The sequence below is a fragment of the Fringilla coelebs genome, assembly GCF_963513975.1.
Source record: "Fringilla coelebs genome assembly, chromosome: 3".
Classification (NCBI taxonomy): Eukaryota; Metazoa; Chordata; class Aves; order Passeriformes; family Fringillidae; genus Fringilla; species Fringilla coelebs.
Window position 1 is genome coordinate 78,743,813 of NC_140030.1, and position 16,682 is coordinate 78,760,494.

Here is a 16,682-nt window from a genome sequence, read left to right on the forward strand (position 1 = left end):
AAGATGCAGAGTCCAATTAGGAGTCTTCCCAAGGCAAGATCATTCCTAACTTTGGCCACTCTGTCAAAGCTGCAAGAATAAAAGGTGAAATCATACTGCAGCTTTCACATAGCTTAGTCAATGAGCCAAATGATGAGAGAATTCCCAAGGAAGCCATGGGATTTTTTACTTGTATCAAGAAAAGTCTTGCTATTTTCTCACTGGCAAATCCTTCTGTGACTTGGAATAATTTAGTATATTTTTTTTTACTACATCAAGACCTTAAAAGAGCCCTGTTTGCTTAATCAGTCAATCTCTAGGATGATTTAGAATTGACAACTTATTTTTAATGATTGCAGGATTAATGCAGTATAGAATTATAATTGAGTTCAGTCTTTTTGAACTATGTACTTTTATTTGCATAAATGTCAAGATTTTGAAATGGTTTACGCAGTTTGTCTCCCAAATTTACATTCAAGAATGATAACTGAAAAGAGCCCATGAAAATGGAAAACAGACTAAAACAGTAGAAGTTAAATACTTACAAAATTACAAACAATTTTTCTGATATACATCACAGAGAATAATGAGTTTGAGAAAAGAAATAATGTTTTGAAAGATATCCTAGTTTTTTCTTACCATTGACTTTCCCTAAGCCTGGAGCTTTATTTTTCAGTAAAGTCACTTGAATCTGGGGAATGTTTGTGATGTTTGAATTCAAAACAAATTTGAAGTCCACATGTCCAACCATACAGGCTTTTGGTAGAACCAGTTCAAAGACATGCTCATCCCAGCTGTTGCTGTCAGGAAAAAAGAAGACAATGACCCAGTGTACAGAGAAAATTCCCATCACACAGTTCATTCTGCATCTACGCACACTCTATTTAACAAGGAGAAAAACTTACTTTGCATTAGTTGACATCCATAGGAATTTCTGAAGAAGTCTTTCAAACTTTAAAGCTTTCAAGATAACTACATTAATTTTGTGAAGAAGGTGTTAAAATGCCAATTGATATGACAGGGAGAAGCAATGTTCACATTAAAGCAGAAGTGGAAAGATTCCCTATTACCTTTATCACAGTACGGTTTCCATATTACCGTAAATACCAGTTACTCGTTTCCATGAAAAATAAAGTACAGGGAAAAAAAGACCAAACAGAATACTAAAAGAAAATCTATCAATTAGTGAAGTGTATGAAAGCACAATCAGACCTTGTAATCTCTTCCAAGTTGCCCTTATCCATAATTTAACACTTAATGTCACTTTCCAGTGGTACAAAATCAACGTACAGGAGACTCAAAACACTATTTTCAAATTATTTTTAAAGCACATTTGATAATTCATACAGGATGAAAAGTGCTTCTTGCCAGGTGCACACTCAGAAGCCTGTGCTGTGCAAAAGGGTGCAGCTTTCTTTTATTATGTCACATTTTTGTTTTGAAGTCAAGTTTGGTTTACACTGAAAGTGTAAACTTGAGAGAAGTACCCCTCGATGATCCATTCCATAGTTTGATACCCTTTTTGGGGTTGCAAAAAACAGTTCAAAGCAAACAGCAATGAAAATAAAACTAATTATGTGTCAATTGTCCTGTTTGTGTACATTTTTTAAATTAACTGAACTTCTTGATCTCCTTAATTTAGCAGTAAATAATTTTTTATAATATAACTTTGATGTACTTATTTAGCTGTATAACTGAGAACACTAAAAAACTGAGGATGCTGCTATAAATATTTTTGAGACATCTTTCTAACATCCAATTCACAAATAGGTATTTTAACTTCAATAGCATGCTACACATAAAGTATTGCACAGAAAACCATTTTAAATAGATTAAGGAATGGTGCAAATGTATTTATTTCCTTATGGTAATATCCCTGATGGCCAGATCTCCTTCAGGCACATGTAATACATAAGAGATTTCAGGTATAAGTAATGAAATGGCACGCCAGCTTTCCAGAGCTAGCAGCATAGAAAAGCAGAAATTTTGTGAGGAAAGATGGATGGAAGCAAGAGAATTTGTGGTTATAATTCAAGAATGAACAGTGAAGAATTTTCAGCTAACTGTACAAACAACACAGGTAAATAAAATATAATGAAAATGTATCCCACTGCTCTGGGGGGAAAAAAACCTTAAAACCTCTGTTAGCAACTGTAGCACTAAATATTTAGAATCACTCATGCCTTCCCTCTAGCTTGGAGAACACATAATCCAATCCTGCTAAACAGAGAGAGGTTTGGGGGTGGTTTTTCATGTCATGCAAAGCATGGACTAAGTAAGACACTCAAAGGAGCCAGACTTCTGAAACACAAAGCAATATTCTACTCATCCAATTTTAGTTAAAGATCTGGTACAAGCCCAGAAATGAATAATAAACCACTTTGTCTGCAGCAGTCTTTTGTAGTCTGTGCTGCATACAATGCACACAGCCATTGTGAATTACAACTGTTATTTGGCTACCCCAGAAATATATTTTTGACAGAACTGAGCAGCAGACGCTCAATAGGCACATATGAAATAAAGAATCTCCCTGAAGGTCTCACATTAATCCAGCAGTTAAGAGATCTTTTTATACCTCTGACAACAAACTTCACAGTCTAATTCTGTCATTAGTTAAAAAACTCCCCTTTCAAGTTTTCTTTTAATATCTCATAGGTGGCTTTAAGTACATCCCTTATTGACGTGCAAAGTTTCAAAGTAGCAAACAAATTCATTTACTTCCTTGTTATTTTCTCCTATATTAGCATATCTATCCTAAATAGATAACCCTATGCAAAGTCTTTTAGGAACTCTTCTACCTTTGAAACCTTTCTAAACCTATAGCATCTTTCTAAAGAAAAACATACAATCCATACTGTGTTCTAAGCACCAATATACCATCATTCTCAACTACAAGATATTTTCCAACACACTTTTTCCTTTTCTAGAACATCTCACTGTCTGATCTTCTACTACAACTGAACATCACTATCTAGCTCTTCCTTCTTTCATATATTTTCAAATAAGTCTCTGTAAAATGAATACATCCTACATAAATTTGAGATAAAGCCAGGCAACTCAGATGTCACTGTTTTATCCATTCATATTAGGAATTCATGTACCTCTATTTTAAAAGAATGAACCTCATTTAACATTTCATTTACACCTGAGGGGACAATGGTATTTAGATAATTTGCAAGGTAAATCAGACTCTGCTTTTCTTTTTTCTTTGTGCAGAGTCTTTTTAAAATAACAGATTAGGATTGTAATATAATGCCATTTTCTAAAATACAGTTATAGGATTATCTCTTTCTATCTATTTGAGAAACAAAAGAATTACCATATCAAATTGCATTACTCATCCATCTAACACTGTAACCCCACATCGTGATAGGTATCAGTATGAGGCACTCAAAAAGGAGATAAAAGGAACCTTATATTAAAGACCAAAAAAATAATCCAGAAATCAATCAGTTATTCTTCCCAGGTAACTTTTACTTAAGAGCTAACATGGCTTTCAATCTTAAGACTCTAGCCTAAGAACAAAGGGACTGTAATTTAATAATTTTCATCATGAGTCATATAGCAGCTGTCAAAGATTTCCAGTACTAAACCAAAACTTCTAACTTTTCCTCTTTACAACTCTGTTTTATTTAGCAGCAAGCATAATTCTTTTCTTCTAATGAAACAATATTCATAAGCTAATTTTCCACTTATCCCTTTCCAATTAACAGCTATTACCTTCACTGCTTGCTTCCTTGTAACTTCATATTGATAGTTTTTTACTTTTCAACTGTTGCTGAACACATTTCAATAATCAATAGTTTTAAGTGGAAGTTATTTTGCAAGGAACCACCTCCCTTCCACGTGCTACATACAGAATATGTGACTTACACAATGCAAAACCACAAGATAAATAAAAGCTTTAAAGCCTATATTGCATTGCAAGTTTTCAACCGTAGCTTATGAATATTTATTTAAAGCAAGTCCAACTCCTGTTCTGTGTCAGTCCTGGGAATGCCTGCGTCTATTACACGTTTTCCCACCTGGAATGCTTCATGATCACATGCTATCTTTCAGCTATTTATATGACATGCTTTTTTTGCCCCACACATGACCTCTAGCTTCCCTAGCACCCTTTGGCCATTTCATTATTTTCACTCCGTGGCTATTTCAAGTCCACATGACAATCCAAATGTTATACATCAGTAGAACAGATGTGTAGCAGTCTGACCTAAAAATCCTGTAGTATCTTATGCATGCCCCTTAATAAGACAATTTCTATCTATATTGTGTTTCTCCAAGCATTCTTCACAAAAAAAAACCCAAGCAAAGCTTCTTCAGGTAGGTTTTAAGCAATCCTTCAAGGAGACTGCAACACTGCTGTAGCGATATTAAGGGAGCCCAGAGGAATCCCAAGTTCTCATGTCACGTGAAAAACTAAGTCCTGCCACACATACCATGTTGGTGCAGCTCATTTCAATGAAAATACTGCCTAAACTTTCGCACTACTAGGGCTCTGAAGCAGCTTAAATGTTTCATATATAAAGATTTAACTTGAACAGACATAAAATCAGATTCTACCTTCATATTTTAAAGTAAATTACAATATGATTTAATTTAGGACAACTAATTAGTCACACTGGCATCCACAGTTTGCATTTTCTGATTAAATAATGTACTAAAAATGTGTGTATACATAAGAAGGGTGAATCAGACTTTTACAAAAACTATCAAGAATATCTCTAATTTTGGCAAATGTGCTTGTCTATTTATGTAATTTATTGACCATATTTGGCAAATAAAACTCCACCAATTCAAAACCTGACTTCTCAATTTGTTTCAAGGTCCACTAAAATGCCTCTGGCAATCTCACCAACACCTATAATGCAAACTGCCAAACGGGGATTATCATCTTTGCAAAAACATGTTCTTAAACTTGTACACTAGTTAAAAACAATTAAATTGCATGAAATTTGTGGTTGTACAGCTACACCAGCTGGTTAAGCAATGCACACAATTCCTCATGCACTGTTCCCCTCCATACCTGTCTGTCTGCAGCTTCCAAGTCCGAGTGTGCTGAGCTGCATCCCCGTGGTGCTGCTGGTGCAGATGCTGAGGGTGCCGCCTTTGCTGCTGCTCCTGCTGGACTTCCACCCAGCAGGGAGGGACAGTGGCTGAAAAGCGTGGTGTCAAGGTCTCAAAACGGGTCAGTTCCACCAGGGATGTCAGTGTCTCAAGGGAGAATGGCTGGTCCACCAAAAGATCAACTCCTGAATAATTACAGCACATACATCCATTACTACATAGATATTTTTTCAGAACATCCTATTAAAAATAGTTTGAAATACATCACAACTGCTATAAGCAAAATGAACTACAAGTCATATGAACGTTTTTTAGTTAAAAAAGAATAATAATAAACCCCCCAACCCCCCCAAAGCACCACCCTAAACAAACAACAACCAAAAACAACTACAAAAAATCCCAACAAAAGCAACCAAATATCCCAGCCTTGAAGCTTGTATCCTCTGAAGGCAGTTCACTTAGAATAAATTTTCTAAATACTGAGAAGTCTGAGCATGCCATCTGGAATTCAGCCAGAGGCATCAGGAATATATAATTAGCCATCTATACTTTGAAGATTAAAGCTGCTTACACATTTTTTTAATATCCCTACTGACTCGGATTAAAAAAAATTATTTCATGAAAACAGACATAAAGAATTACTGTGCATTTTTATCACTGTTTAAAACATTACTTTGGCCTCTGATTATCAATATTGACTTGTTTTATGGTGGACTTCTAGAACATCATAGTTTTAATAAGTACTCCAAATTTACCTTCAAAGAGAGGTAAGTGAAAAACAAACATGATTTATGTTAAGCACTTAAAAGACACTGGGCCTTGACAATTATTTTGTCTTCTTGTCTTTATATTTAGGCCTTGTACCAAGGAAACAAGGGTATTAATGGAAGTATTGAAAACAAAAATATCCCAGGAAGTCAAATGCCTAAAGGAACCACAATAGAAACCAAAAATTGATAATCAGATTTCCTCAGACATACAAAACCCCCAACCAACCCAAAAACCCCAAACCAAACCAAAAACAGACAAAAAAAAAACCCAAACCAAAACAAGAAAACCCCAAACAAAACCCAACCAACCAACCAAACTTGGGGGAAAATAAGACATGCACAGTGTATATTTTCTAGTATTTTGAGCATTTTCTCTTAAAAATGTGTTTCGAAGAAAAATCTTTTACTTGTAAAGAAATCATGCTTTTCAAAAGGAGAAATTTTGCTACCTGACTACTTCTGTCACCTCTCAGGGTGAGGAGATAATAATACACCAACACAAATACCACCCTTGCTGCAAAGCCTGAACCTAGAGAGCATCTTGAAAAACAATCCAGGTCGACTTGGAGGTGAGATGCTTGGACAGGTAATAAATTCACTCGCATTGCAACTATAATAATTTCTACTTTTCAATTTCAGAGGCAGGAAAATGCCAAAGACATTAGAAATGTTTTAGAAATTGAATTTCAATAATACAGCAAGGACTTTCACTTTTTTAACTGCCAAATGTGAACCTCATTAGCTGGATGACACTGCAATGAGAAGTGAGATCATTTCTCAAACTGTACAACAAGCCTATCTTTGAGCAGACTGGATTTTTCTGCTTCATTCTCCTTCCTCCTCCAACAGAAACAAATCCAAATTCAGAGTATTCACAGCAACCACATACATGTAATCAATGCCTTAAACTGAAAATTAACTTTCCACTCCTGTCAAGTACAGTTGGTTTCTTTTAAAAATTACAAGACTTTTATTGTATTCTAAAAAAGTGTTATAACAAGACAAAGTTTTAACACCAAACTTGAAAACAGGCTTAAACTAGTCAGGAAGACTAATACTCTTTTTTAACTGACTTTGAAAAAAGGCATTATTTTAGATTACTTCATCACAAAAACCCCTCTGTTCCTTAAAAGGAAACACTAATCTAAGATTGCTATAAGATTAACTTATTTTCTCTTAAAACAATAAAATTTAATATGCATCTAAATTGCAAATTCAGGCTAGAAAATAAAATGCAAGAAACACATTCCAGAATGTAAACAATGGAGAAAAATAAACGCACAAAGACCAGAATATAAAGGAACAACGTATGAGTAGAAGCTTCTGCTTGTTGCAGGACTTCATTTCCCCAACAGAAGCCTTTCTCTTGAGCTCTGTCTGAAAAACATGCTAAGACAGAAGTGGAAGAAAACCCTTTTTCTGTTTTTTAGTATGCAACACCTAAAGAGAAGCAACACTGATAGTATAAATCAAAGGCTGATCACGATCCACACAAGTACTGACAATCTCAGTACTGAAGAGGTTTACACAGCCCTAACAACCATTCTCATATACTGTATTATTGACTTTAGTATCCTCAAGAGTTCTGCAGCCATTTGGTTTCAACAACTCCCACCCATACCCCTCATTTCAGCACTGGCTTCTTAGCACTATTAAGCTTCTCTCAGAGCTTTTAATGACTCAGTTTGACGCCACAGCAAAATAGTACTCAGTTTATCTGATCATTCCTGTATACCTAACAACTCTTTGGAAACCATTATAAAACAAAATCAAGCAATACTACAATGTCTAAATTATATGACTACTTAAAGGAGGACCTGCAGCTTGTGGACAACCTAAAGATACAGCTACTTTGAAGTCTATACATAAATAAATCAATTTCTTATTCCAATAAGTCATATTCAAGGCTATACTGAAGGCTGGATGGGAACAAGATTTAAAAAAAAAGGAAAAAAAATTCCCTTTACAGTACTGGCCGAATTTAAACAGTAATGATCCTCTATTTAACTCATCAGGATAGCAAGAGTTACCATTTGCTTGGAAGTCCCTTATCTCTGCTCATAAGCTACTATGCAGGGAAGGCATCCATTGAACAACGTCCTTGACATCTATATTCTTTTTTTGCTTTATCTGCCATTAGCAAAAGAAGGGTACAGAAGAAAGCCATTGACTTTTTCCCCCTCATATATGAACAAAATTTTACTTTCTAGTGATCTTCAAACTTCAGGAATGGCTTCTCTGGTGAAAAAGAGGAGCAGCAGGAGAAATTCAGACCCCAAAGCAACTGCTGTAATGCTGCTTACAAATAAACTTTGCAACAAAAAGCATATCTTCCGTCTTTTGACTGATTCTTGAGGAATAAAATCGGGGTCACACAAATACAGTCTGCCACACTTAAAATCACACTTAAGAGACTGGAAAAAGTCGAAGTGTTTTGTTTGTTTTTTTTTAATCAGGAACTGCTGAAGTGTTATGTTTGTACACACCCAGTGACAGACACACAGCAACTACAGAACTCTAACTTTGGGCAGCAAAAGAATTATCAAGCAGTACGCTATTAAAAAATTGCAAATCATGTTCAGATGCAGCTTTCAAAAACGACAAAAGTATTTTGATCCATGTACACACATGCAATTTACCTGTAATGCCCGGACTAGAAGGGTTGGATAAGGGCTTGGTGCCTTCTGATGACTGATCTACACTTTTGGTAAGGGATCCATCTACAAGTATATCAGCTTCATCAATGTCATCACAGGTCCCTCCAATCTGAAGGAAATGAAGCTCTCCACCTAAAATCATCACAGATAACAAAAGAAGAAAGTTTGGACAGGCATACAGCTAAATTCAACTCACAAGACAGGTTTGCACTTAAACTGCTATGCAATTATGACAGTATTTATGCAGGACCTGAAATCAGTGAAATTGTACAGGAATACTTATTTTGCTTTACCACTACTCCTTTTTTTCAGGGCAAAAGCAAAACAGAACTACAGAAAAAACTGCAGTTGCAAATGGCATCAAAGGAAAAAACTATATGGGGGGAGGGGTTTTAAAAGGCAATTAACAAAGCAAACCTCAATGGAAACCAAAAATGGTTATGACACTTTCCATAATCCAAATTATGCTTATAACAGAAAATAATCTACCATGTCAAGTGAAGGCCTACACTACCTCATCTGTACAGAGTGCCTACATTATTTCATCAAATATAGAATTAAAACACTGATCAAGTCAACATACAAAAGAGCAAAGTCCAAAATTTTCACTGGACACAATGTATTGATGGAAGTTTGAAATAATTCAAGGAGGTTGCCCATTATTCACCACTACAGATAGACATAGATCAATTCTGTCAGTTGTAGAGAAGTCATAGAACCAAAGAGTGCTAAGATCCTCAGGTCCAACCATTAACTGCCAAGTCCAATACTGAACCATGTCTCTAAAAGCCACATCTGCACATCTTTTAAATACCTCCAGGGAGACAGACTCCAACACTGCCCTGAGCAGACTGTTCCAATGTTTGGCAACCCTTTCTATGAAAACACTTTTCCTAATATCAAACCTCCCCTTGAGCAGTTTGAGGCCATTTCCTCTCATCCTGTCACTTGTTATTTTGGAGAAGAGGCCAACCCACACCTCACTACAATCTCCTCTTGGGTAGTTGTCCAGAACCATAAGGTTATCCCTGAGTCTCCTTTTTTCCAGACTTATCAACCCCACTCCCTCAGCTGCTCCTCGCTCTCCCTTCAACTTGTGCTCTAAGTCACTGAGAAAGAATGTTTAACTTTACATAATGCTGGGGGAGGAGGGGTTGAGAAGAGCTCTTACTAGTTCCAGAAGTTACAAGAAGTCAAATTAGTAGGATTCAAATCAAGAGGCAAATCCAAGCATAGGCCTTAATGTGATTTTTCTGAAAAATTATCTGACTGACCTTCAGCATCTAACATTATGACAAACCCTGTTATACAAAATATCCAGGTAATTTGGAACAAAAAAACCCTGAGAATAAAAATGTAATAAACCCCTAAGATAAAAGCAGGTGTATGTCCTGTAATGTGAGGGGAGTGAAACAGAGTGATAGAGAGGCACAGAGAAAAGATGTGAGGCACAGAGGGAACTCGCACAGTTTTGGGGTTTTTTGAGATCTCACTAAGAAAGGCTTGACAACAAATGGCGTTATAACTCAGTCTTTTATAAAGACAGAAAAACAAATCGCTCAAATGACCAAAATGGTCAGAACAACTCTATGGACAGGATCAGTGCATTGTGCTGTGGGAAAATCTATCCCAGGTCTAGGTAATGTACAAAAGTAGTATTCTTGGGATCTGAAGAGATGGGAGATTTTCTCACTATATTTATTTATCTTTTCATTCTATCTTCTCAAAACAGCTATTCCATTAAGCCATTTCTTGGTGGGTCTTTTCTAACTGATATCCACAAAGAAGCCTGTACCTCCCCTCTCTGTCTCAAAACACAGATCCTTGGTGCAGAACACTAAGTACATACAAAAGAGACCTCAAGAGTAGAGGGGAAAAACATAATTCTAGCAAATAACACTTTTGAGTTTCCTTGAAATTAAACAGCTCATAAATAAGCAATTTTCCTCAAACTTCAAAGAGAATTTGAGACACATTAGAAAACACAGACGTTGACAGCTTCATTTGGTAGTAAGTCAAACCTTAGTTTGTATATCACTTTGTTCACTGCTCAGCAGCAAAAAAGTCCTTACCACTTTTGCCATACAAGAGAATAGTCATAATCCCTGCATTCCTGAAAGATTCCAACACTTTTCCAAGAAAAAGTCTGTGCTAAACTTGAGATACCTCACTTCCTCTTATTCATTTTTTAAAAGGTTCTGTAAAGAAGTTTACCATGAACTTAAGTTGTACAGTGTTAGCCTCTGCTTATGCAAACTTTTCCAAAATGCTGTAGCTGGCTGCGCCTCTGTATCACAAAGGAGGCATTTCCTCTCACAGAACATCCAGAGATGACTTTCTGGTGATGCATGCTTCATTACTTGTTTCAATGATACTGTAGTTCCAATAGTGAACTGCCAGTGAAAAAATCTGCACAAAAGTCAATGCCCTTTTTTTTTCTTTTTTTTTTGTGTTACTACTGTTGTTTGCAGTACTAGGCTCAAAGAGTGACTTGTCCAGTGCTTTCTAATTCTAGCCAGGGAGCAAACACCTGAAGTAACAGTTTATCTGAAGGCCTCCCTGCTTGCATCACTTTGACAGAGGCAATAAATATTTCTGTTGTCCTACCAAGAAGATATGGAAGTTAACACTGACTTACTCAGTTATCACAAAAGACACATATTGGAAACTAGCATCATTATACTTCCTTCAAAATACAGGTAACTCAATCAAAACCTTGGTAATTTAATTCTGAACTGTATTTAAAACCTGCAAGTTGCATGGATTCAAGAACCTGGTAGCAATACAAACAGAATAGAAGAATAATTAATTCATTCAAATAAATCACAGACTTCCTTCAGGCAAAACAGTTCCTGGTTCCAGGAAAGCAGCACTGGAACAAGATATAGAGCATGTCAGAGACTAAGGCCACTGCAGTCAAAGCCAATTAGGTGAGACGTTCCTGCACTCTAGAAGGACTTTGGGAAGAGTGACACCGTTGTCATTAGCAAATCACAACACAATGACAGAGTTGAACAATATACAATTAATTTAAAGGAATTAGAAAACAAAGAAAACAAAGCCATACCACAGGCAACTATGCACTAATTAATTTATTGTCCCCTCCTTCTCTTGTCATTGGTTAGCTCTAAATGTGCAAGTTCAGAACACTTGAAAAATATCATCAAGAAAGCTATCCCAAAACCTCACTTGGAGACACTTCAATTTAAACTGCTCTAGGAGATCTTAGCTATAAAATTCTGCCTTTACTTTGAAAAAGTAAAATGCAATTAAACAGGGATAAGTGAAAGTTACCATGCCTAGAAAGAAATAATTAAAAGTTCTGTTACAGGATGAAAAAAAGGTTCTGTAAGAGAGGTTGTTGTGAATCAGATAATAAACCTCAATTTCTGGCTTAAAAGTGCAAACATTCCACTATGTATACACACATATGGTATGTACAAACCCAAACTGCTTGAAGAATTCATCTGTAGGATTACCAAGCCTGGTTTTGCATGTCTCATCAAGAAACTTGTGGATTGACTTGATCAGATCTTTTGAGAAGGGAAAGTAAAGGCTGCTTTGTTTTTTTTCTTCTTTTGTAAGCTTGAAAGGATTGGAGATACCCAGCTCGAGAAAATAAATGGTTGGAGAAGGACAGAACCTAAATAAACTCTGTCTTTCCCTCCTTTTTTGAAGAAATCTCTTTGCCATATTCATAATGAATGGTACAACAGACACGACTCCAGTGACAAAGATGATAGAGGCTAAACACTAGCGAAAAAAATCATCATCAAGGACAGCATGCAGCAGGAGAAATGAGCAGACTGTTAAATCTCTGTCTTGAAGATGTTTGAGAATGGTGATCAGTAGAATGGGTAAGTATAATTGACCTTGATTTGAAGATGAGCTCTTAGCATGACTTCCAATACTAATTCTGAAGTGGAAAAAACCTGACCTCTCTCAAATCCTATTAGACTCCATTACCAAAAAAGGCAGAAAATTGAAAATACTGAATTGATTCCTGAATTTCAAATACATAATACACAGGGCAGACAAAGCCTAATGACAAGGAAGACCCAAGTAAGATATTCAAACTGAATCAGAGAAAAACTACAGAGTGTGATTACTACACTATTTCTAACTCAAGAGCACGAAAGCTGCTGTAAATGAAGGCACAAGATTTAGGGGAATCAATTCTCAAATGCATCCAAGTGCGACCCAATTCTGCCACACTTGCAGGTAAGAAATATCAGCATAAGCAACTCACTCTGGACATACTAAAATCCAGCCCGAGAAAATACTTTTTCCAACAAAAGGGAGGGACTAAAAACTCTTGTTATATTGTAGCGCCTTTAAAATGCTATAATGTAACAAATCCAACATTTCAGGTGAGCACGCTCTATCGATAAGAAACTATATCTGGCCCTCTTAAACACAAGACAATAAACTTTAAATATCAAAAGACCACCCTACAGCAGTATCTCTCTTTAAAAACAGTACCACCTGCTGCCTTGTATTAGAATAAAGAAATAACTTATCTTCTTACTTATTATTTTGAACATCATAAAAACAGACTTTAGACTCTTACTAATGTCACAAGAGAAAACAACTGAACCCTCATATGAGAGCAGACAAAGCACTGCTAAGAGGGATATTAAATATCTAAGTCTGATATTAAATATAGTCTACCTTGGCCAAGGGGAAGAGAAGAAAGCAAAATTCAAAGAGGTTAAAGTTCACTATGCTTGCTTAATGGAACTGGAACCAAGAATATACTTGCACACTTTCCCTCAGAGGTCAAGCTCAGATAATCCTTGCAGAAACAGGTAAGTACCTGAAGCTGACACCAAGAGGTAACATTCTGAAGTGTGACTCACAAAGATGGATGACGTCAAATGCAGCTCTAGAACATCTTTCCATAAAACCACTCCAGATCTGAAGCACCCATTCACACAGAGGTTTCTTTTTCAGTCATATCTTAGAGGCAGCTATGAAAAAATTTTATATAATCTACCAATGAAAATAATACATCAACAAGCAGGAGAAACAGAAGAAAATGCTATTTTGCATTCAGAACTTTCAGACATTAAAGTACCTCTTTGCCTACTCTGATGTCCCAAACAAGTAAACAGGAAAGAATACACTGCTTATGCCTGAGTATTTTGCAACATCATCCAAGCATTTCCAATGTATGTATGCCCCAAAACTTTCACTTAAAATTTTCATTTATGTCTTTGCACTACAAGTTCCTTTGTAGATGGAATAATGTTGAACACATGACTGAATACAGTTATTCTACTTCCAGTGTATCTCTCTAATGCTGTCAGACTGCAGGCACCATCCCACTTGTAGCAGTAAGCCTAGAGGAGCAAACACCTGTAAGTGATTTGCAAAGAAGCCTAAGAAAACAGCACTCAAGCAAAAAAACCTAACAGTAAACCCCTCAATCTTCAGCCACCTAGCTAAGCAGGAAATTCTACCCATATAAAGCAAAAGTTTAAAGGACGATTATTATTCAAGACAAGGAAAATTATGCAAAGCTTATTTCATATACTAAGCTATTCAAACATAAAATAAGACAGAGGATTTAAAAAGTTATATTAATAGTTGAGGTTCTTGTTTTGCTTTTTCTTCTAGTGTTCTTGATTTTATACCTTTTATGCCTTATTTATAAACCTTTCAGTTCAGTCATTCTTTACCAAGTAACATATTTATTTGGCATAAATGTTGTGACTCTGAGGCTTCAGACATACCTAGCATCAGATCCTGAAATCCAGGCTTCTAAAGAATATTGATCCCTAAGTATTTATGATGGCTTTGGATTTAATTTCTTGAAAGTGAGAAAAATATAACAATGACTGATATGCTAAAAAAGGAATAGAAATTGAAAGTCTCTAAAGACATTTAAGCAATGAAAATAATGAACCCTGAAGTCCATGGTTGAGCAGAAAATGGAAGTTCCAAATAGAGCTATAGTGGATGTAAGTGAAAGATAAGAATAATCAGTGGATTTTTTTTTTTAAAGTAAACAAAGTACTATATTCGAAAGAGGACCCTTGCAAGCTGACTTGATATCTATTGCATACCACGTTACAGAAGAAAAAATACCCCAAAATCTTAGTCATCTCAAGGGCAGCACAAACAAAAGAAATCCAAAAAAGTTATTGATAAATTACTACATGGGTATTATAATACTCAGAGATTTACTGCAAAAGCAGAATGATGTGCTTGTCCATTACAAGGAAGATGGAAGCATTCTCCAGCCAGTAACAGACATAGTAGTTATCTAGGCAGAGACAAAATACTACACACACCAAATAAATGCTTCCAGTTCAAGAGACCTGTATATCTTAAAACTCCATGCCCCAAAGAGGTTTAGGTAATACCAAAAGCTACTAGAATATGATTACTATACACACTAGCATTGAATGGAAAAGTACCATGCACAATAAGCTCTTTAACTTTTATCATGAATCTTAAAACACAAGAAAGGTGAAATAGCTTTGATGAAAGGAAAGAAATTGATAGTAATAAAATTCTGTAGTAAAAAAAAAAAAAAAAAAAATCTTTTTGGAGGTCTTTTCAGTGAGATTGCAGTTTTATCAGCTAAGTATAAAGTCAAACATTATGACATGGTGTCCTGGAATGACTTTATGATGCTTGCGTCCCCGTTTGTCTGTTTAGCCCAGAAATAAGTTTTGCACCTTTAAGAGTGGTTCTGAGAGTGGAGGAGGGGAGAGAAGATGTGCAGAGTTTGTTACCAGAAACTGCACCTGCTCCTCCACATTCCTGCTCCTGGACGGTGTTGTCTGCAGCACCGGACAGCGAGAGAGAGCTCTCCTTTGCTTTTAGTTAGTTTTTAGCCAGCTGAGGCCAGAGAAGTTCCCTGGACTGTGGTTTTTCTTTTCTTAGAACTGTTCAAACCTGCTCTGGACTGAAAACCCAGAAGAGCACCTAGAACTTACACCTGTGGCCCACCAGGCTGGGCCTGGGACGCGGCATTTCCAGCACCGGAGGGACTGATAAGAGACTGAGGGAGCTGAGCTATAGCCCACCAAGGGGACCTTTTTAGTTTGTCATCTCTTTAGATTGGCAAGGAGTTTTATTGTTTAATATTGTTCATTTTTTGTGCTAGTGAATGCTTTGCCTGTTAAATAGACAGGTTTTTTTCACTTTTCTCCAAGGAAATATTTTCCCAAACCAGCTGGGGGAGGGACCGCTTGAATTTGCTTTCTAAAAGAATCCCTTTGGATGTTTTCTCCCAAATTTGCCCTAAATCAGGACACATGGATATGATATAACAGTTTTCAAAAGCAAATAACCTTTCAGTTAGAGTTCTATTTTAACTAGGAAAAAGCGTGCATTATTAAATACAGATGAAATAGTTTAATAGCTATTTCTTCAAAAGCAGTCACTGAAAGAGAACAATTTAGTAAATATGAAAGTTACCCTTGGGAATCTGCAAACATGAATACTAACTTGCAATGTTTTCATTAACATTTAAAAAGCAAATCTGAAATGCCCACTTCTAGAAATCTTTGTAGGAGTAAGAACATGGAGCCTTTAAAAAAACAAACGTTTACAATAAATTTGACTTTATCTGCTGGAAATAACAAGTAAATCTGATTTAGCAACTGCTCACAGGAGGACTTTATAATTAGTGTGACACCGTCATGAAAGGAAAAAAGTTATCAATTTCAATTCTTCTAGTAAAGAAGAAGCTCAACATGATGTTGGTGGGAATTTATTTGAAATCTATGAACCATCCCATCAGCTTAACCCTTCTGAGAGCCTAAGCATTTCCTTCACAGCTGCAATCAACTGCAGATGAACTAACCAGAACAGCGGGACATGAAGGAACTCAGCTGGAAAACACGCAGAGCAGTTTCCAGTGCTCCAATGTGACACAAGGAATCAGGAAGCTGTGTGGTGGTTTAGGGACTTTTACAGAGTAGTTGTTACCTGGGCTTGAGTTACACTCCCCTCCTACCCGCCCCCTTTCCCAAAATGCCTTGTGTTCTTTTGGAAAAAAAGAATCCTGAGTGGATAGTCTGGCTCTAACACTCAAGAAAGTACAATTCAAACTGCAAAAAGCTGAAGCAGAACCAAAGCATGCTACCTGAATGAAAATACACTGAGATAAGGTATAAAAGCATTATCTTCTCTGCTCTCTTGACTATCATCAATTACAGGCAAAGACATTTTTCTGAAGTAGGATTTCTCTATC

General features: G+C 36.3%; 1 protein-coding gene across 3 annotated transcripts in view; it reads right to left on the minus strand.

Moving 5' to 3' along the window:
• Nucleotides 1–16,682, minus strand: part of BIRC6 (baculoviral IAP repeat containing 6) — a 175,574-nt gene that overhangs the window by 130,904 nt on the left and 27,988 nt on the right. For all 3 annotated transcript variants that reach the window (XM_084202068.1, XM_084202069.1, XM_084202067.1), the window contains exons 11-13: nucleotides 8,456–8,605; nucleotides 5,006–5,231; nucleotides 619–779 (exon numbers count right to left, since the gene is read on the minus strand). In XM_084202068.1, coding sequence (XP_084058194.1) covers nucleotides 619–779; nucleotides 5,006–5,231; nucleotides 8,456–8,605 — 537 coding nt within the window. The remainder of the gene's footprint in view (nucleotides 1–618; nucleotides 780–5,005; nucleotides 5,232–8,455; nucleotides 8,606–16,682) is intronic.